Source organism: Monopterus albus, unplaced genomic scaffold, assembly GCF_001952655.1.
Source record: "Monopterus albus unplaced genomic scaffold, M_albus_1.0 scaffold2.1, whole genome shotgun sequence".
NCBI classification, from domain to species: domain Eukaryota; kingdom Metazoa; phylum Chordata; class Actinopteri; order Synbranchiformes; family Synbranchidae; genus Monopterus; species Monopterus albus.
The window spans coordinates 2693914-2715771 of NW_018127882.1; the positions used below are offsets into that span (position 1 = coordinate 2693914).

Below are 21858 nucleotides of genomic sequence, written 5' to 3' on the forward strand. Positions count from 1 at the left end.
GTAGCCATTAGCAGCCTTTACGTGACTTTCTCCAGGGTGGAAAAAAAAAAAAAGTGGAAAACGCCAGACTTTATAAACGGAGGCAATCTTTTCCATTCATATTCTTACATTTGCATCTCCCTACACACAGTGGACAGTCTACCTGTGGAAACTGTGCAGCTGCTCAAGAACATGAATTATATATTTTATGTTCAGGGTTTGCATCAAAAATATGTTGCTTTACACATATACACCCAACTGCAAGTTTTATGGTATACACAGATAAAACCTCATGTAAAGATCAAGCTTTTCAATTTCTCTTCAAACGCTGTCAAAAGGTATTGATTCAGATGTACAATTTTTGGAAGCTGCTTTTGGTTCATTCACGTTAAGTCATCGCCACTCCAACAGATAGAATTTGTGCACAGCACAGGCTTACCAGTGGCCAGAGGAGTATCATTTCTCTAGTTTAAAGTCTGGTCTGAACTTTTAAAGGCATAAAACTGGTCCTCTGCTGCCCCCGTGAGTCCAATATGATCACACAGCTACATAATGAAAGCCTTTAAAAGATTTTTATTTACAAGAGCCATAGTTGATAGTGCAGAATGGCTTGAAAAGCCTTTAGATCCCAGGGCACAAATGTAATGACACAGCCGACTCATGACAAACACTTTAATCAGCTTCCCGTGAGGCTGAATATTTGAAGGTTGCACCTCTCAAAGGTTGAGCCCTTTACATTGTTTGATTAAAAGTCAAACCATTAAAACTGCTTGATTAACTAACAACTGTTAGCATCTGGCATGAATGTGTATATAAAAATTCTGTAAAAAAAAAAAAAAAAACACCAATCTAGCTCTACTCCAAGAAGAGCAGGCCATTTCGAAGTTCTGGCACACATCATTAGGGGGAGGGGGGGGGAAAAACTACATGAGAAGGGAGTGGGTCAGTTCAGCAGCAAAAAAAAACTACATGGAGAAGGGAGTGGGTCAGTTCAGCAGCAATGTAGTTGGAGCGTCAATGCAGGAAACTTCAAGGTACCTAGGAAAGCAACAGTGTCAAGTCAAAGGCAGCAGAACAATTAATGGCCTATGTAAACAGCAATTCACACCTGAGGTAGTTTCAGTGTTACCTACTTTGAGCCCTTGTACTTCTCTCGGACAGACTGCTGGGCATGCTGAGGAGCACTGAGGTGCATTTGGTGCAGATCCTTGATACATGGCATCAGATCCTCCAGGGAGTATCCGGTTATTTCTGTTAAGGACTTGGGCTGAAGAGGACAAAAACCCAAGTTATCTTGCATGTTTTCTCTCTCTCTCACACACAGTAAACTGTTACAGAAGCTAGCAAAGACTGTCCTGATTACAGTGATTGGATTTCAGAAAGTCAAACTTGGGGGAAAAAAAAGGAGAAAGCTTAAATAACAAAATTTAAGAGTTATGACAAATTTCCAGTGAATCATTATAACTGACAAATAGAAGTGTCAGAAACTGATCTTTGATTTGCTAGTTTAATCTGAACAGTGAGAAAGATAAATCAAACTCAAAGGAAAGTGTTGCATTAAGAATTTTATCCAAGGAAAAAAAAAAAAAAGCTTAGTTAAAAAAAGATGCTACACATTCTTTGTTAAACCAATAGCTCTATTCTGCCCCTGAACTTACCCATGAGTGACCAGTTACTGTGTGGTTTGCTAAGACGTAGGCTGCAGCAGCAGTCTGTGATGGCAGGTATTTCAAGAACGGATCTGAATCAACCAGACTGAGCTCCCCAAGATACTGAAAAAACAAAGAACAAGGCTGAGCTACAGCGCACATACACCCCCAGGATGTTTTACAAATCACCCAGACTTATACTTTTCAATAACCTTTTCTCCGACTTGCTTTGTGTTCTTTTGTCTTCAAAAATGGTGTGATGGTAGCCAGGAATGCTGACTAACCATTGACTGGACCTTCCAGACACCAGTGTCTATACTACAATCACTGCACTCCGGTGAACCCCATTTCACCAGTTGTGAAACTACTAGCACCAATTGGCAGGGCCTCTTGAATTGGGTCATTTTAAATGCTGTGAATGTTTATGCAATCACCATTTCCCCATTACATTTTTTAATTTGACATTACTTTGTAGAAACCCGTTTTCACCGTGACAGATGTTAGGTTATTTCTTAGTTAGATAGATATGGATTAGAGATCTGTTGTCTATGAATGTTTAGTGCAGACAGGGTGACTAGCTTGCTGTAACTATTCAGCCTGCAGGGATTGCAGGCACGCCAAGGTTACAGGAAAAGAGCTTTTAGTGTCAACAGTAATGCTAGTCTTAATATTTGTCTTAAAGTGTAAGGTTATGTCCAATTGTTTAGATACACACGTTACTAAAAGGGTAAAACACCCAAAGGGGTGAATACTTTATAGGCACTGCATGCCCATGCATTTTTTTTTTGCATTAAGACTGGTGACATCTTTTGCATCTTAGAGAAACAGAATAAGTATGTTCAAGACAGGAAACTGTTTTTTGCAACTGCTGCATGCTCACCATTGCCAAGCTCTCCACTTGTTTGTTAGCAGACTGATGGAGAAAGTACTGGGTGAGAAACTGGTTGATGGTTGGTGCTGCCAGATCAAAGCAGAGCACTTTAAGGACCAGATGCTCCATTTTTAACACTTGCTTCTTGGTGTAGGTGTCATCTGTGATGTAAACAAACTCTGCCACCTCTGGGGGGTAGATTTCTTCAAATTTCCTGCATTTGAACATTTAAATAAGCAAGCAGTTGCCATACTTTGTAATTTGAACTGACTAAACAAGATACATACGAAGCCAGTAACATAGCAGCAGTCCCGACCAGCTGAAGCTTCCCCCTCAGGACAGACATTGAAGACAGGAAACGATCGATGTAGTTGACAGCCAGATAAAGAGTTTCATTCTGGAGCTTGTACTCTTCTCCAACCTCAACCAGCCAGTCCACAAGGATGGCCCTCATGCTATTGGTGATGTCTGGTTGCTTCTTCATGTAGCCTGCTTTGGGCCTCGTTTTTACCTGTTAAGCAACAACACTGTTCAAACCCAAATCTTGTAGGCAAGATCAGAAAAGTAGCCTTCAACTGCTCACCTCCATTTCCCTCAGGTACGTGTGAATTTCAGCAGCATACTCTGGAACCTCATTAACATCGGGAACTTTCCCCTCCTCCTCGGCCACAGACATGTCCATGAGAGAATCTAATCAAAGGCAAGGCAGGTTTTATTTAACACATTTTTCATGCCTGAAGTAAACTCAAAATGCTTTAGGTAAGGCATAGACAGATTTACCACACAGTTGTAAACTACAGTGCCCATAAATAAAAACTGATTAAAGGCCATTTTGTGCACTGCCCTGCTACCAAGTAGCATAATGAAAATCAGAAATATCCAACCCACCAAAGCTGACATCCATTGCAGATGGAATATCAATAGTGGCAAGGGGTTGTCTGAGCTGGGCCACAGCATTGTTGATCAGATGGGACTCTTCACTGATACATTTTAGTCGGACAGGTTCCACCATCTTCTGCTGCTTCTTGATGCAGGTGGCGCCATCAGGGTCATCCAAATGGATCTGGAAAGAGGGCTGCTTGGTAGAGGGCTTCTCGTAGCAGCTTTTACCAAAATCTTCATTTTTACAAGACAATGGCTGTGATGTCTCCTGAACACACAAAGAGTAAGTTTTAATCATTGCCCCCATCAAAGATAAATTTTTCAACAAGGTAGCATAAAACAAAATGTTGCAATAAAGCATAGCATAAGTGATAATCTGTGGTGACACGAATTTGGTTTATGAAGCAAGGGAAAGCAGCGTTATTGTTAGAGCATTTATCTGTTGCACTGGACTAAAAACTGCAAAAACAAGATGCCAGCATTTGTTAGTTGCTCAGTTGTTACGGTGGACGTGTAAGGCGGAGGCTCGCCTAACTGTTAATATAGATTATCTGAAATCAAGGCTAGGATGTTCAATTAAAGCAGCTGAACAAAATAGAGACAAGTGTAGCACTAATGGCGATATTAAAATGGCGGACAACCTGTATAACAAACTTAACTGTAGCTACATCAAATACATGTGCAGGTTTGAACAACTCAACACTTGCTGTTGAGTCACTTTATCAAGACAAAGCATTGTTTAATAAAAGGACCTGATGAAAGTAATAGTCTCTAAAAAGCTACAGTGGCTCCCCATTGTTACTAGACCAAATTTGCAACCTGCAACTTAGCTCAGCTAAGTGAGCTATTCAGCATAGCTAGCTAACGTCATTCAAACCAACCTGTTTTGTGCCGCGTTGGTTCTGAGTTTTGCTGCGGCGGTTGTTTTGCAGAGGTCCCAAAACGGTTCTCCCAGCGAGTTGTTTCGGAGGAAGATTCTCTTGGTTTTCGCTTGCAGCAGCTCGGAGTTTTAGCGAGCCTCTTTTTGATAGCATGTTTTCTTGGTTGTGATTCTCACTAGCCGCGTTTCCCTGTCCACCGTTAGCTACTGACATGTTTCCACTTAAACAAAAAAAAGCCCACGTTTCCACTCGTGGTTAGCGAGATAATAAATACAGGTGTCGTGTGTGCTTTCGTTTGCAAAAATATAAAATGAACTAGCTACAAAGACCACTTACGTATGATCATACGGAGGCTAGCATTAAGCTAGCCTTGCCTACGAAGTTTAAAGAATCGTTCAATCAAAACTAAGCAGTTGAGATGGCAACCACGCTTGGAACTGCAAAGCTAAAAGAAAGCACACAAATCAAAAAATGCACCGTTGGCGCTTTAGACTACAACATAAAATAATGTAATTCTAAGTCGCCATACTTGAAAGTTTCAAAGTTACCACCAACCTGCAAACCAGGCACTTGCTAGTTTTTGTCCATCTACACAGAAACATTTAGAAATGCTGCTTTGCTCCGTTCAAGTAGCCCGCGAGGATTGAAACGAACCAATCACAGGCCACACAAGATGTGACGTGTTAGAGTTACGGGAGCCAAAACAATCCAATATTTGTTTAATTACAAACTCGAAACCGCTTTTACGCTTTAACGTAAATATAGCATTATGTGTAGGCGTTATATAATAATAACAGCTGTGCTTGTGATTTAATGTGCTACTGCCATATATGAGTTCACGTAAAACCTTAAATAACTGTGGTTTGTGACTTATGACAAAGACTTATAATGATATTTTATTTGCATAAAAGCAGAAACATTACACTACCAAAATACAAGGAAGTTTTGCACTCCAATTTTTTGCTTATGTGACAACATATTAGCTGCAAAATAATAAAGTATTAAAAATATTACTTATTGCAGGATTAAGGTGCAGTGAACATACCTGCAACATATGAACAATGAATCCTACAACGGTTATAAATAAGATCTGATATTTATTTCAAAGGGGGGAACTTACAGTCCTATGATAGCCTGTATGTAATGTTATACAAAAACCTATATACATTCAATGTGCTTTTAACTGGCTTATATTTGGTCACATAAGTTTCAAACATCAGCAACAAATAAAAAAGTAACCTGCAACACACTGGCAGCTTTGTAGTAGTTTATTAATCACCACCGTTGTTATAGATAATATCAAAAGCTATTAAAAAATTTTAATATTTTATATCATAATTAGGACAAACTGTACCTAAATTACAGTATGACAGTTGAGTTCTAATAATGTTTACAATACAAACAAATAGAAGACTCTCAAAAATAAAGACCCTCAAAGACAAGTAAATAAATACCTTCTCATCTACATGATCCATCATGCCTCACAGAAAAATTCCAACAGTGAATTTAAGTCATAGTTATCCAGTATCTCCAACAATGAGGACACCTTGGCTTTCACATTCTGGCCTTTGAACTTAAACTTGTCAATGAAGAGGTCTGTGATCATTCCTACAGGAAAGAAGAAGAGACCAAAAAATACTAGGTAAACCCAACTGACAAACTTAATACACTGAGGCTTTGGATGAGAGTGCCAGTGGAATGTAATGATAATGACTCTCAGTTAAAGGTCGCTGTTAAACACCGTACCGTAAAGCCTCTCAAGGTGCGCTGGCTGCTTCTTGTACTCTTCAAGGAGATTAGCAGATTCATCCAAGATGCTGCGATACTCTGGGATAAGGAAGTCAGCATTTCCCTCATGAACCTGAAGCTCCTGCCAATCAGAGAGGAAGCAGGATAAGTAAGAGGTGGACCTAAGCATCTACCAAAAAGCCTTAGAGCAGGGATGAAAACCGCTGCCACAGCCATACAGTATGTGGGCTTATGGCCACACACAGTAAATGAACTGAAACAGTGATGATTTAGCTGCATGTGATCACATTAAAATATAAGTTGTCTTAAAGCTTCACTGTATTCTGATCTATAAGCTGCTGTGGCTATGGAAACGTGGGTCCATATTCATAAACATTCCTAGTGCAAAGAGTTGCTCTTAGGGACAAAATCCTAAGAAAAACGTTAGACTTGTAGACATTTCCCAAGACTTACCCTTAAATGTTAGGAGTAGATCCTAGTAAAGATAAAAGCAATTCACAAAGCATCTTAACCATAAAAGAGCTCCTAAGGTGGAAAACAGAAGTAGGGAGGAAGACTTTTAAGAGGCTTAGGAGACCAACAGTGAGTTAATCAAATGCTATAGATTAGATCATGCACTGATAATGGTTATGGTTGATTTCATTAGAAATGTATGCACATCTCCCACACAACGCAATCATGCCAGAACACCAGAAAGGAAAGGGATCACAACATTCAGATATTTGGCAACTAAAATGAAACAGTGCAGCACTGATAACATTTCTGTCACAACCTCCCATCAGCAGAGTGATCACACAAACTGTTACAAGACTTTCATGTCTCACGTTGTGATGCACACATTTCATTTCCACTGTATGTTCACATCTTGCAGACTCATGGACATAGCCTACACACCATTGTACCATAAGAAAATTAAGACACTTTTGAGACATTGTCACCAGTTAATATTAAATAGATTGGGTGAATAACTACTAAAATTTCCAGCATAGTAATCCTGCTGCCTTTAGCTGAGCTCTGCCTTCAACAAAGCTGGCTCATTGAGACATGATCGGCTGAAATGTTGTGCCGAGGGAATGTCCTTACATTCAGCGGCAGTCACTTTTTATTTATAATTTCATTGCAGCGAGATTTGAAAACAGTCTCTCACTTGGTTTTCTTATGTGGGGTTAAAATAATACCTAGGACCAAGGGCTCCAGGCTGCAAACTTATAACACCACACTAAGACAGTGAGTTATGTGTCACCTTTCAGTGGCTGGCACAACCCCGACATAATCAACATGCCTAGCAATGGAGTCACCTTTACCTCACTGAGATAAAGGTTTTTGAGTTTTCCTTACTCACGGCTTCTCTGAGCTGTTTCCTAAATCACTTTTAAGCTAGGACTCTAAGCTAAGGGTTAAAAGCTCAGGTTAAAAGGTCAGTCTCAGAATGTTTATGAATACAAGCCCAGAAACGTTTTCTGCAAAAGACGTTTTCTTGTCTGAGTGAATGTGTGAAAAATGCAACTTTAGAAAGAGCCCCCCGCCACTCTTTCTCTGTTTCCCAGTCCATAATAAATGCTAGTTATATACAGTATATACTGATCTTTATAGTATATATTTTTGCAGCTAGTATACAAATAGCAAAAATATTTTGCCAAAAACAAAAATGTATCAGTTCCTGTTCCTGGAGCTGTTTCTGCACCCACCACATTTTCCAGCAATGAGCACTTCCTGCAGTTCATTATTTTACACTCAAAAATCAAGTTTTTTTTTAGTACTCATATGTTTTGAGTATAGCTTTGGGACACAATGATTGAATCTGACTCTGAGGGCCTCACACCAACATCTGATGTTTTTCTAGTTATCTGCAGAAAAGAGAAAAAATATGCCAGACTGGGTTTTTCCAGTAAGAATGAACCAACACTTACTTTAAGTGCATCAATAAGCTGAACTTTTCTAGCCAGGAGTAACTGGTACTCCAGCTTCGGGTGGATCATCTTAAGGGTGTGGCTCACGGAGTTGTCGTTAATATCTGAAGATATATGCAAGAACAGGCTTAATGATTAACCAGATGGAACATTGTGGGTGTGGTATGAATGTTAACACTTTGTAATAATTCTTTAGTATATTACTTGTGTGGTGTAGAAGATAATTATGTAAGAATGTTAACACTCTGTTATAATTTTTTTAGTATATTACTTGTGTGGTGTAGAAGAGAATTATCTATGTAGAGATACTGCTTGCAAACCAATGATGGTAAGATGATGTCATGGGGTAGGACTGGATAAGTCTGACTTCTTCCTACTCCATTCAAGCGTGTACTAGGTATAAGGAAATTGATATTGGATTTGCATTTGTTGGATATGTGTAAAGTTATGTGTGTTGACATATCAACTGTCGTTACATGCTTGAAAGAAAGAATAAATCAAATAAATCAAATCTGGAAGATTAATAAACCAAAGAAAAATAATCCAGCACAATTTAATTTACTGTAGATCAATGACTGAAACAGATACTGACTGAGAACAACTATATACCTACCATATGAAATATTCAGATTGATTTTCTTCTTGGTAGCTTCTTTAGAGAGGACATCACTCAATATGGAGATGGTAGAGATGTTGTCAGACCTGAAGTGAACCTCTCCTTTGCTAAAATTACAAATTCAGAAACGATGTTTGATTCTAATTTGATAAAGAGTACAAATAAACCATGAATATTTAAGACATAAAATGAATTTTTCTAGCACCACCTGACCGCTTCATGCACTTAGAGTATATGCATGCCTAGAGCCGCTGTACTATGTGCATTTACTTGCATTTACCAGTAGGTGCTTTCAAGTTGTGTGCCAAGGAAAGTGTTCTGGAAACAGAAAGTGATGCAGTCTCCTGCTGGCGTCTTCTCAGGTACCTCAGGCAAACAGAAGACCACCCAGGAGTGGATCTCTGCAAAGCTGAACTGTCCCACTAGACTGAGTCTGTTCATGGGCCTGTATCAAAGACAAACACAGTAAGAGACATTGTATGGTCAGAATCATGACAAAACACTGAGATTATGTCAGTCACATCACTGCCATGTTACTGTTATTAACTTAATTTGTATGGCACTACTAAGGCACTAATTATTAAAAGTCAAATTTGTATAATAAACAATAAAAAACCTGGAGTGACCTCTAACTTTTCATTATTAAAGGACTCAACAGGTCATGCACTTGATATAAGGCTTTTTTAAAGCTTTAACATAAAATTTAACAATTAAATATTGCTTTTAGTATAACATCATGTTGTATTGGTTGTTCTAGTTAGAAATAATGTTATTGTGCTTCTAAATCCAGCTGAAGGCATCACTCTAATTCAGAGTAAAGTGTCACTTCAGTCATTCTGAACTAATCTGATGAGAGCTGCTATTCAAGTGGGATTCACATTAACCTGGGTTTGGGCACTAACAACTAACCAAACCTTTGCCTTGGAGTTTGGAAAAGCACAGGAATAATATTCAAGATCAGAGTTGATTGCTAAATACATTTTATTTCTTAAGAAAACAAAGTTTTCAAAATTCAGTCCGGTCCAAATTCTGTTCTCTTTTTTTGGTTTCAGGCTTTACCTGTCTTGGTCTATGCTGTGAGTCCGCTGGTGAAGTGACAGAGGTTTGATTTGGTACTGGCGGACCTGGCAGGTCTTGGGCTGGAGTCTGGGAGTAATGTAAGCCTGCAGGGTCCCATACTGTCCCTCAATAGACCTCACCTAGGACAAGTTTATTTACATTACTTTTCGGTAGTGCATCATTCCATAGAAAGTTGAAGCAAGTGGATTAGGTAACCATTCTTTTTTATTTATATATATGAGGTACATAAGCCTGCAGGAGGGTTTTGTGTAAAGTGGCAATATTAGTTCTGTCTGACATTAATAATGAGACAGAAAAAGGCCCACTGCTGTACTGAGGTATTTGTACAACTGTTATAATTGCACAGAGTTTAAGTAATGCCTAACTACATACGGTAAAAGAAAATACCCTAAATACAACAAGTTTTGATGCACTTTTTTAACCTTGAGCTCAAGTCTGGTAGTGTTGGCTTGACATCTGTATGTGGCCAGGAGGAAGTTCCCATTAGGCTGCTGCAAACAGAATAAAAGAGTCAGGCCACTGGGAGCAGCAGCAGGTTCATATGTTTGTCCTGAATAGAAAGAGTTTACACAACTCACCTCTGAGTCACATTCACTAAAACTAACAACAGCTGAGTTCTTATCCACATCCAGCAGGTCTATTGGAACATCACTCTGTGTAGAAGAGTAATTTTTAAGTTGCATTTTGAATGTTTATGTCTGTAATGTGAGCTCAAGAGTAGTAGAGCAATCCTACTCTGACAGCAGGGTTTGATGCTGGGTCTACCTGGAGCAGCAGATGATCAATGGCAGTCTGCACCTCTAGGGTGAGGCTGTAGCTTGCATCGTCCTGGCAGAGAGTGAACTTGTCATTGATGCTGAAGATAGGCACAGCAGAGACAGCTGTGCTTGACTGGGCGTTCTGCTGGTACTTCTCACGCCCTTGCATCACTTTGAGCTGCAGCTGCTCCAGCTCCGTCCTAGAAGGTAACAAAATGACTGACTGCAGAAAAGTTTAACATAGAAATTCAACTTCAACCAGTATAAGTCAAACACATCAAAGGTACAAGAGCATATTGTGTAATGAGACAAAAAGTGCTATTTCGCTGATACCTGAGTGCCTCTACTTTGGACTGTATCTCCTTACTCATCCTGACCACATCTCCATGGCCAGCCTCAGCCTTCTGGGGCTCAGTGGTTAAACCAGTGACCCATCCTGTAAGAGGCAATTGTAGCAATGGATATAACATCCCATACTACTGCTACTCCACTCTTAAATAGTGACACTTAGGTTTAAGTAACCCATAGTAGATGCTGAGCAAGCAGTTATCGCTCTCATCAATGGACAGTTAGAGATGAGCATTTTTCTTCTCTGATAGAAAATAAGGAATACCTGGCACACAATTTTTAATTTTTTTGTCTTTTTATCTAACCTGTATATGTGGCAGTCAAAACCTCATCATAAGACTCTTTGCCCACGCAGCCACCCTGGATGGAGGTTACGCTTTCTGACAACACCTATAATCATGGAAGAGAGTAAACTTTGACCAACACTGACCTGCATCAATTAAGTAATACCAAAAAGATCAATGCACTTCTGTCAACATGGTAATAAAAGTAATACAATTTTATATGATAAACATTTAAGCCATTTGGAAAGCAACCAACAGATGCAAAGGCTTGTCTTTTCTAGAGTTGAGCTGAACAGTATGAATGCAATATAATATGGCTGCATGATACTTACAAAAATAAACAATCATATCCGAGTCTTTGGCTAAACATCACAATATACCATACAGCTGCGGTCTGAGTGGACACAGCTTTTCTGTATAAGCCACTGAAAACTATAAATAGGACTGAACTGGGATGGAAATTGGAGTGAGTAAATGTTTTTACTGAGTTGTGCTAAAAATAAACTCACATGCTCAAAGCGTAATGTGGGCTCACTGTTGCTGTCAAAACCATAGACTTCAATTGTGCCATCATCCCTGCCCACAAGGATGTCATTCACTCCGTCTCCAATAATGTCATATGTGTCAATGCAAAGAATTCCTGGTCAGACACAGAAAAGTGTACATCTAAGAAGCCAGAGCATCTTTAAAACAACAACAGGTCAAAACACCAATAACAGCAAAACAACTCTTATCATAATACCAAAAAACATTGTAACCATGATTAAAAATAAATAAGTGAAGGCAAACGGTTTACCATTATGGTTTCCTCACCTCCTCGAAGTTAGATCTCATATGCTGTAGAGAATTGTTGGTGTTCATTTTGCATTTGATTGGTTAAAATACGCAACACACGCATGTGGTCCCATAAAAACATACCTCCTTTCTTTTTGTCATTGTCCATCTCCCATTTGGTCGCAGCTGAGTGTTCACCGATCTGGACTAATCCTATTTTTCCATCTGTAGTTCCATACAGGATTTCCTCTTCTGTACCAAAACATATGGGCATTATGTTACATCTGTTATGTATAAAGCAGTGCAAAGAGATTATTGTTCTAATGAGGTTAACTTGCCTTCATCTTTGTTGTACAGTTCCAGGACAGATGGAGGGCCAGGGACTTCAATTTCATAGGCAAGCTCAGATCCCTACATGATTTTAAAAAAAAGTACAAAGTAATTCTCATCAGATTTTTTTTTAGGTAAAACAACTCACTGCATCAAAGTAAGGACAATAAGTATGAGCCTGGTCTACCTGCAAGACTCTGAGAACCCGATCTTGGCATGCCAGGACCGGGATGAGGCGAGTCAGATTCTCTGAGGACAAGCATGTGATATCATTGATTTTGTCTCCAGAAAGGTAATAGTCCTGATCCTTGCAGTCACAGTAGTGGTTGTAGATATAACTGGCACACACAAAAAGGTCAGTGCCTGAGACATGCCTGCAAAAGAAATTACCCACATTGCTCAGTATGCTAAAACCCACGCAGTTCTACACAAGTTATTAAAGCAGTGTCAGTCGAAATGATGGAAAGCAATTCTTACATGGCATTTATAGTCTCAGTGAGATTGGCTTCAAATGTGAGGAACTGTTTGCCTTTCTTGGTGAATCCTCGGACCTGAGAACCACAACAGACAAAGATCTTCTCCTGTGGAGTTCCCACAGTTCCTCCCAGGTCCATTCTGACTATCTTTTGCCCTGGGAGAGTTTTGAAGACAGGCTGAAACACAGTCACATTTCTTGATATTACCATCCTTTGACTGAAATTCATCACACTCAAATATCATTAACTGTACATCAGTGAGAGAAAAATCTTAGCTCAACCGAGATACCCACCACTGCCTCTCCCTTCTTCATTCCAAAACAGGTCACTATGCCATTGTGATCAGCAATAGCAACCTGAAAGAAAGAGACTAATGAAGGACCATAAAGATGTAATATTAAACAGCTGTATGATTAAAACATCAAAGTAACCTGGCTACAGTATTGTGCAAAAGTTTAGGCACTTTAGAAGTTTAGATTTTTGTCCACCACATAATACTACCAGGAAGGTGTCTGATTGGTTCCACATTCATTCTGCAGCATGAAAACACTGAAAACATCCAGCCACAGTCACAAAGAACCAACTTCAGTGACACAAAGCACAAATAGTCCTGCAACAGATGGCTTGGTCCCGACAAAGCCCTGTTCTCAACATCACTGAGAAAGTGTGAAGAGACACTGAGAGACAGTTTAAACCCTCAGAGAAACAGAGGCAGGTTCTCCAAGATGTTGGAGCAACCTATCTGCCAGCTGCTCTGTGCACAGGTATGCTTTTTGCACATAGTATGAAGTTATTTAATGAATTTCAGCTATTAGTGACATTATTTTTGAAAGAACCAACACTTTAGTTTTAGTGCCTAAAACCGCTGCACATATGAAAAAACAGCCAGATAAGCACAGGTATTGTTGTGATGGTAGCAGAGTACCTTTTGGGTTGCCTTTTTCCCCAGCGCTGGAAGCAGCCTCATAGTTTTCTGGGATGTCACACCAACCTCAGAGGACAAAACAGAAATGACCAGGTATTAGATCAGAAACAACCTTATTTAAATGTAACATGCAGGAGTATGCGGGTAGTTATTCAAAATCTGAGTGTAGAATAAAATAAAAGAGCACAATTAACGCAATAAACCACTGACTCTACTTTGTGTTACCTGCATGTAATCAACTCGATTTAAGTAGATTTCCATTTTCATTCACTACTGTTGTGTAATCTCCAGGGCAAATGGTATGGTATAACGCCAAATCTTCCAGGTAGGTTATTCGGTTATACAGTAAACCTTCAGGGATCATTAGTTGCAGCCCATTTTAGCCATATGTCATTCACAACTTGTTGGTGAAATGCCCAGTGGTTTAAAAAAGTAATGAAAAAGGTGGTGGTGGGGGGGTGGGTTGGGATTAAGGAGATTAGCACGGTGAGGCAACGTTAGCTAGCAGCTAGTTGGCAAACGCGATTTATTCACATGCCAGCTATCAAAACCGACTAACAGATATAATCTGTATCAAAATCTACACCGCGACAGGAGCACATGAAGCAAGTCGCGGTCTGTAAAACGAAACTAAATTCCTTTTTAACGCGAACATTAGCTGGTCATATAGTGTCGGAACCATACTTCAGAACGGCGTAAACACAGTGCCCGTTGCCAATGGAAACGATGTAGTCGCAAGAAGCTATGACACCATTGGATGAGATGAACGTCACAAGTTGAAGCTGTGTTTTTATTGGTTGACTCTGATAAAGCCGCCTGAATTTTGCTATACCGATGAGGTTAATAAGGAATAGCACACGAGGCCTTATATATCGCACTATACATCAATAAATGCATGTAATGTCAGTGGCGGTTCTACATTGAACTACTCCCCGGGCGAGAGCCCCCTCTGAGCGTTTCAACGTAAACCATAGCGTTTTCTATCCAAGTCTTTGTTTTACAAATCTCCCCGCTGATGAAGATCGTGGATGAAATTGAAATCTGGTAAAATAAATCCTGGCTAAAAAAAAAAAAATTATACATTGGTGGAAGAGCTAAATTTATTTTTTCTTACGTAAAAATTAATAACACAATGCAGAAATACTCTAAAAATAAAATTCATACAATCAAATTGTATGTACAAAAGCATCAGAATCTCTTTTGAATAACATACTCATGCAAAAATACCTATCTGCATGTTAACTAGTTATCAAATAGATATAAAAAGTACATTTTGTCTCTGAAACGGAGTTGAGCATAAGTTTGAAGTAGCAAAAAGTGGCATTCAATGGCACTTAAGTACAAGCACCTCTAAATTGCATTTAACTACTTGCATAAATGTCTATACTGTAGTTCTTTCAAGAAAAATACTATTAAGGAAATAGTTGTTCATCCTGTACATGAACTATTGTAATTACAAGAAAAAGAACAAAGTCGCATTACAAATGTTACTTATTTAATGATTCAAGATCATTTTATTGTCCTAAAAACATGGTCTGTAGGCTAACACATTTAATATGACAGAAAAATAAAATCATACAATGCGATAAGCCAGAAAACTACAACAAAGCAGATTCAAATGAGTTTTGAAACTGAGAAACAAGGTTAAAATTAATGCAAAAGCATGATACACTTTGTGCAATTCATTTCAATCAGGGATAGAAAAGCAATGTCAGGTACCTTAACATTTTCTATAAAATACAGCAGGTATCTTGTTTCTCAATTAAACACCCATTTTGACATCATGCCCATATAGATTCTGCATGTAGTTAAAAGAGTGAGTTGATGGCATATCTTGATACAATATATTTTAACTTGGGCATCTGGACAAATCAGAGCATCAGAAGCAACTGAAAACAAAGCCTATCCTTCAGCCATCCAAGCACAATGTAAAAAAAAAAAAAAACATTTTAAAATTAGATACACATTTATTTAAGTTAATCTTAGAATGTGATGTCATGAATAAATAAGGATATAAAAGGGGAAAACAACAGTTGATACACAGAGCACAAAGCTGATGTGTACTGTGCTCCACTCAGTGAACAAAAGTGAGGAATGTCCAACTGAAAACAGTCACATTAAGAAGATGGGAAAAGAAATACAATGAGACTTCAGTGCATTACTGGCTGTTCTTCAGGTGTACTCAAATATACAGAGCAGCTGGAGCACAGATTGTAAAGTTAACATTCTGTTGATAACATTGTCCATCCCCATCAAAATTTAAGTCACATCCTAAATGGCAAGAAAGGAAAACAAAACTTGTACACAGAGTGATCAGACCCCCGTGGGGGCGAGGCGGCTGATGAAGGCGATACTGCTGAGGCACATTCTCCTGAAGAAGGCGGGACAGGCAGGCTTCATAATGAAGTGCTCCAGAAGAATTCGCAGTTCCGTGAACAAGGTGCTGGGGTGGAAACAGATGTGTTTAATACAGCATGTTGACTGCCCAGTGAAGCCATTCTAAGTTTTAGTATTTCTGAATAGCAGACAACGGTGCTACACGAGGTCAAATCGCTCAGCTATCAAGCAGTCTGAGCAAAATTCTTATCAAGTCACACAGCAAATGACGTTTTATTACAACCAGGAGTATTTTGGTTTGACTTTATAAAAATATAGTTTGTTATTTTTAGTTTTCTAAGCCATTGACATTTTTCTTGATACTGATTAAATAGGTTTCTAATAAATGATGCATTGCACTGCAATTTGAATTTTCTGTCTTCTTGTACTCCTATACCTGGCTGCAGCAACTTAACTACAGCCCAATGATACATTATGTTGGCAGAAAGGACATACCCCGTTTCCATGGCCTCAAACATACCCTTTATTATAGGGATTTAATTATTTTTGATGTTTTCATTTCATGATAGGTGTAACATGTTTTTTTTGGTCAAATGAATATTTTGGGTAAGCAGTAGCCAAAAAGGGGAAAAATAAAAATGAGAACTTGATAGCAGTAATGACCAGCATGTTGTATAGTTCACCAAGATAAATACTAATGATTTGTCATAACACTATTATTCAACTTCTTACCGGCAGTATGGGTTTCTTCTGGAGGTGTAGCGGAGAGTGAGGAATCTGTAGTAAATGAAAGGCAGCAGCAAGCTTCCCTGGCCACTGTAATCAACACAAACCTTACTTTTACAATTGCAGATTATTCAATGCTGTAAATATCCAATTACACCAAACAAATGAAACACCTGTATAAGATAATACAACACAACAGCTATGTGGTCTCTTTGCACATTGAACTGAAAATTTGCTTATGAAAAGAATGATCAAACCACCGTGGAAGCTGACATGCACTGTTGGCAGAGATACATTTCAGACTGATTTTTACAGTTATTTTAGAAACTCATTTACATTAGTTTCAAAATTTGCATTTTTGTGTACTTCTAGATTTAAAAAAGCCATTTATCTCTCTGTATTGAGGCAAATTTTGTGTGCCCTTATGAATATTTTGATAAGAAAACCTGCCTGCAGTTTTATTCATTATTGTTTTTTCAGTACTTGCAACAGTATCATTGATCCAGGTGTACTTACAAATTGTCATAAAACGATAAATGAGTTGTGAGCATACCTGAAGAGCATAAAGACAGTGGCTGGCATCAAGAAGATCTCATTACAGGCGATGAACTTCAGGATGTTCTGCTGATTGGATGTTAGTTTGTCCAGGATGTTTCTGATGAACATCATGCTGTTAGGGCCCACGGACTGTAGGTAAAAACAAAATGTCAGAAGCCAACAACAAAGATGCATTAAGTTCCCATTGAGGCGCAATGGTTGCATGGAATCCTGATACACAGAAGTAAATGTACAGGAAATCACCAATCATAAGCTTTTGCTTCGCAAAACGATGCTTTGCTTCTACAAATTAGGTAGAAAGTTACAGCAGGTGACCTCATACTCACATCAAGGACTTTCTTTGTGTAGGTAGTTGCATGAAGCAAAGAGAAGAGGAAGACTGGGAAGATGCTCACTGGAGATAAATGTTAAGGATCGATAATAATAATAAAAAAAACTTTCCAAAATTATGACTTCTGTTAATTGGGCCCCATAATTGTTAGTGAGAAATAATTATATGTTTTGATGTTTAAAAAAAATTGTGATTTGGTGATATTGAAGCATTTCCCATCATCTTGAAAGTCACAACATTACGAACGTCCATCATCAGAGCCACTGAATGTGCAGAAAGTTAGGACAGCACAGAAAGCCTACAGTTAGTCTTTGGAGAAATATCACAAATATTCAAAACAGAAATGTAAGTAATAATTGGCACACAAAGAAAAAAATTATGTCTGTGCTGAATAGAATCAGTACTAAATAAATCAAATCAAAATATATTTATAAAGCACTTTACAACATCTGGTTGACCAAAGTGCTTCACACAATGAAGAGAAAGACCAAATTAAAACAAGTAAAAAAACAAACTAGACAGAATAAGAGCAAACAACAATAAATAGACTCCATTAAGAATCAAATGCCTTAGTAAACAAAAAGGTCTTAAGGAGGGATTTAAACACAGCCAATTCTGAAGCAGATCTAATATTACAAGGCAAGTCATTCCAGAGCTTTGGGGCCATGAAGGCAAAAGCCCTGCTGCCCGATCGTTTGTGACGGACCTTAGGAACCAGTTAGAGATCCAAGTGATCTCCCACTGGGAAATGCCATTAAATGAGACTGCTGAGGTACTGGGGTGCCAAACCACTTAAAACAAAAAATCAGTAACTTAAATTTGATTCTGAAGGGAAGCGGGAGCCAATGAAGGGAAGTCAATACAGTTGAGATATGGTCTTATTTAAACGCGTTTGTCAGTAAACGAGCAGCAGCATTTTGAATTAAGGAAGATTTTGTATTGATACATTTCCACAAACCAGATTAGCATTGTTAGCAGCACCCAAATGATACATCTTCATTATTTCAAGCTTTTTTTCTGTGTATTCTAAGGTGCAAGGATACTTGTGATGGGGTAGGAGTTGACCAGGATGAGTGAGTAGAGCAGGTAATGGCAGCTGTCCTCCTGCAGAGCCTGGGCCAGGAACGTTCTGCTCAGCTGGAAGCGTGGAAGCCTTTGATGTAAGCGAAGGGCACTGGTGAGTGCATTCGCCAACAAAGCTCTCTGGTAGAAGTTAGCTGCTGCATAAGGTCTAGAGCAAACAAGCAGTGGACAAATATTATATCTCAGGCTGGGAAACGAGAGCAAGGTGAAAGCAGTGCACTGTTGTAAACTCTTGATCTAATCACTCCTCGTATAACATTTTCTATATGCTTTACAATTTCAGTATATGAACACTGGGTTACTACTAAGTGTACTCACCCCAAGATTGGCAAAATAAACATGACAGAGCAGTAGACGGTGAAGAGTCGTGACAACCACATTGCAGTTTCTAGCTTGTTGCTCATTAAAAATTGCTGTGGAAGAAAGGAGTTTTAGGCATATGAAAGTAGAAAGGAAACATGATGCCAGGTGTTGAACTGCTCCTTCTCTATGAAGTAACTATGCAAGTGATGGATATGTAATATTAATTGTGCTAGAGATCCAAGCCAGTACTAGGTCACCTCTGCTGGCAGCTATAGCATCTGGGCATTTCAAATGACAGGATGAACTTTATTTTCCCATGTATAATGGAAACTGATCTCCTGAAAGGCTCAGAGTTTCACTCTGCTTCCCTCAGCAGTCAAAAAAAAGCAGCTAAACTAAAAATACAAAATCAATTAAGAGCCGCTGTACCAGAGTCAAATTCCTTGTGTCCAACACAACTGGCCAATAAAGCTGATTCTGATTAATTCAATCTAGTAGTTAATTTTACTGCCATCTTGTATTTCAAACAGGTTCTACATACATACAGTTTGCCCAAAAATGCACACATTATCCCAAAATCTAAGGATCAAATTATATAATTTATAGGCTAGCAATTCAGTACAATAGCCCTAAAGTTATCACCTTCAATTGAGAAACTCAGAATCTACAATTAGTAATGAAAATGTGACAAACTCTGAATACTGAGATTTCCACAAAGTGTGGATAATGATAAATGTAATGTGAATAAACATAAGAGCTAGTGCTATAGGCACTGTAGTTTTGTAAGAGTGTAAACTCTAGTGACAGTGCAAGGTGCAGATTAGAAGCATTTGTCAAAATCAGAGGTCAAACTATCCTGACGTTGAATCCTCACTATGGTCTAATGGTAAATGGTCTTATACTTGTATGGCACATTTCTATGCATTGCAGCACACTCACGGTACTTTCACACTACTTTTCCCTTCACACTCCCAAGTGTGCGCACACACACACACAGGGGTTCTGTGTCTTGCACATGTGGACTGGAGAAACCAGCAATCAAACCGCCAACCCTTTGGCTGGGAGGCGACCTGCTCTACCTCCTGAGCAACAGCCGCCCTGTCTAAGCTCCAAAAACACTAAACAGCTTCCATAATGTCCCTCAGTGTGTTCTGTGAGGCTCTCACTGTTAGGCAAGTATCCACAGCTTTGAAACTCTGAGCCCCCAGTTTGTAATGCAAGTTTTGTGTGGAAACATTTAAGTCTCAACCCAGTTTCAGATAACCATACCCACACCATCTCAGCAAACTTTAGAAAGTTCCCATCTGAGCCACTCTAGACATTACAGAAATGTTGTGAAGGTCAAGCAGAAGTCTTTATGATGAATATCTTTGTGTTTACAATTTGTACAGTTCATTGTAAGGGGTGAGAAATAATTGCAAAATATAAGAGTGTAGGTCAATCAGCCAACTTACCGCAGGCCCTAGCTGTGGAGGGGGGCTTTGTTGGTTTCCGTCAGCCATCTTTGGGAGTGGGAGTCTTTCTGTAGAATAGAACAGTCACATTATGAAGAAATACTGACTAGGAATTGGGAGAAAATTCAGGATTATCAAAAACCATCCACTAGTCTCACAATTATGAGTCAGTTTTTAGAGGAATCGTGTTTGAATGTTTGTTTCTAATTGTAATGCTCACTCATTGACCAATTAACAGAAGATAAATAAGCAACTATTCTGATAAATTGAGTAATAGTTTAATTAAGTCAGCAATTAAAGCTCCAACCACACAGGCCAAAGTGTTAAAGTACAATGGAAAACCAGTTGGGACAATATATCCTAGTAAAGCTGAAATGAGTGATTACTACAGGTCTGATGGTGCTCAATGAAACTCCACACAAGCCGATTAGTTACAGTTTACTAGTTAAACCTCCTTCAGCACAATCCACTGCCGCAACAATACCAGTTTTCGTTTATAGGAATCTAAGGTTTCAAAACAGTCCGAAACCCAACACAAAAAGAATTTAGCATTGACATTAAAGTTATTCCCAACAGAAGGCAGGAGAATATATGTGAAAATAAGTTTAACAAAGTATTTAAAACATTTTAATGCACACTAAGGATACTACACTAAATGTTTTGTATGATTTTAGGAAATACAGATTTCCTGCATTTGCTCTGACTGAAGTGGAAGTTGCAGTTAGCAGTGTTAGCTAATCTAGCCTTCGTAACTTTGATTAAGTTGACACTAACGCCACTTTATTAAATGGAGGATTTATGCCAGTGGAAAAAGCTAACCGGATACTAAGTTACTGTTCAAAGCGGATCAGTTCAGACTTAAGTATGTAAAAGAACAGAAAGGACGTTTGTGCACATCTCATTCAGGCTAATGTAGCATCAGCTAACTTTAGCAGCAGGTGGGTCTAGAATATTCTGTTACTATCGTTACTAGTATGTCAGCTACCGTCTCAGCTAACGTTATCCATCTAGCTCAGGGATTTATGTTGAACTGTTATCCTTGCTGCTAACGTTAGCTGTCCCGGCCGTTTAAAGACACACATAAAGAAACAATACTGTCGGTAATATACACACAACTGTAATAAAACATACAGCCTACCAGTGTTACAGCGTCGAGGCGTTCCCGTGTGTGCTCGGCTATATTCAAAGTGGCAGACTCAAGTATATGATCAGGTGACCTTCTGGAGCGAGAAGAGAATTACCTCTCCTTCCCTTTCTCTTTGTTTCCTGGCGGAATGCGAATCAAGAATTGGCATGCATACCGCCACCTACTGTATCGGAGTGTGTACAGTCGTTGCAGTGGTATCTGAATTCCAGGAATGAATAAAATCATAACAAAACACAAAAACCTATATCATATTTACTAATCCTGTCTCAACAATGAAAGAGAAAGACATCGCGCATATTAAATCACAGACAACACTTACATCCATGGGCAATACACCCGCCTAGTGGACAAATAAATACATTTTTAAAAATAAAATACAACAGGATTGGCTCGTTTTTCTGCTGTCT

At 38.8% G+C, this 21858-nt stretch overlaps 3 protein-coding genes across 4 annotated transcripts; all 3 read right to left on the minus strand.

The window, feature by feature from the left end:
• Positions 1–529: 529 nt before the first annotated feature.
• ccna2 (cyclin A2) lies at positions 530–4922 on the minus strand. Its single transcript, XM_020596423.1, has 10 exons — positions 4818–4922; positions 4263–4707; positions 3388–3649; positions 3083–3189; positions 2787–3010; positions 2509–2713; positions 1638–1751; positions 1113–1246; positions 937–1017; positions 530–893 (listed from the first exon to the last, which is right to left on the minus strand). Exons 2-9 carry the CDS (start codon positions 4473–4475, stop codon positions 966–968), a joined length of 1311 nt encoding a protein of 436 aa, XP_020452079.1. The 5' UTR covers positions 4476–4707; positions 4818–4922; the 3' UTR covers positions 530–893; positions 937–965.
• A 314-nt stretch (positions 4923–5236) lies between these two features.
• Positions 5237–14216, minus strand: bbs7 (Bardet-Biedl syndrome 7). The gene is made up of 19 exons (XM_020596476.1): positions 13738–14216; positions 13513–13578; positions 12881–12943; positions 12589–12764; positions 12299–12485; positions 12120–12192; positions 11926–12033; positions 11517–11647; positions 11029–11113; positions 10709–10811; positions 10383–10575; positions 10196–10270; positions 10040–10108; positions 9597–9736; positions 8818–8982; positions 8535–8644; positions 7922–8025; positions 6009–6132; positions 5237–5870 (listed from the first exon to the last, which is right to left on the minus strand). The coding sequence occupies exons 1-19, from the start codon at positions 13777–13779 to the stop codon at positions 5737–5739; spliced, it is 2148 nt and encodes a 715-aa protein (XP_020452132.1). The 5' UTR covers positions 13780–14216; the 3' UTR covers positions 5237–5736.
• A 795-nt stretch (positions 14217–15011) lies between these two features.
• On the minus strand, positions 15012–21581 carry tmem33 (transmembrane protein 33). 2 transcript variants are annotated; one of them, XM_020596488.1, is made up of 8 exons: positions 21443–21581; positions 20305–20372; positions 18866–18960; positions 18508–18695; positions 17460–17527; positions 17129–17262; positions 16582–16665; positions 15012–15955 (listed from the first exon to the last, which is right to left on the minus strand). In XM_020596488.1, the coding sequence occupies exons 2-8, from the start codon at positions 20350–20352 to the stop codon at positions 15826–15828; spliced, it is 747 nt and encodes a 248-aa protein (XP_020452144.1). In that variant the 5' UTR covers positions 20353–20372; positions 21443–21581; the 3' UTR covers positions 15012–15825. The 2 variants fall into 2 exon arrangements, with proteins under 2 accessions (XP_020452144.1, XP_020452152.1); XM_020596496.1 differs by lacking the exon at positions 21443–21581 and adding an exon at positions 21290–21313.
• Positions 21582–21858: the final 277 nt, after the last annotated feature.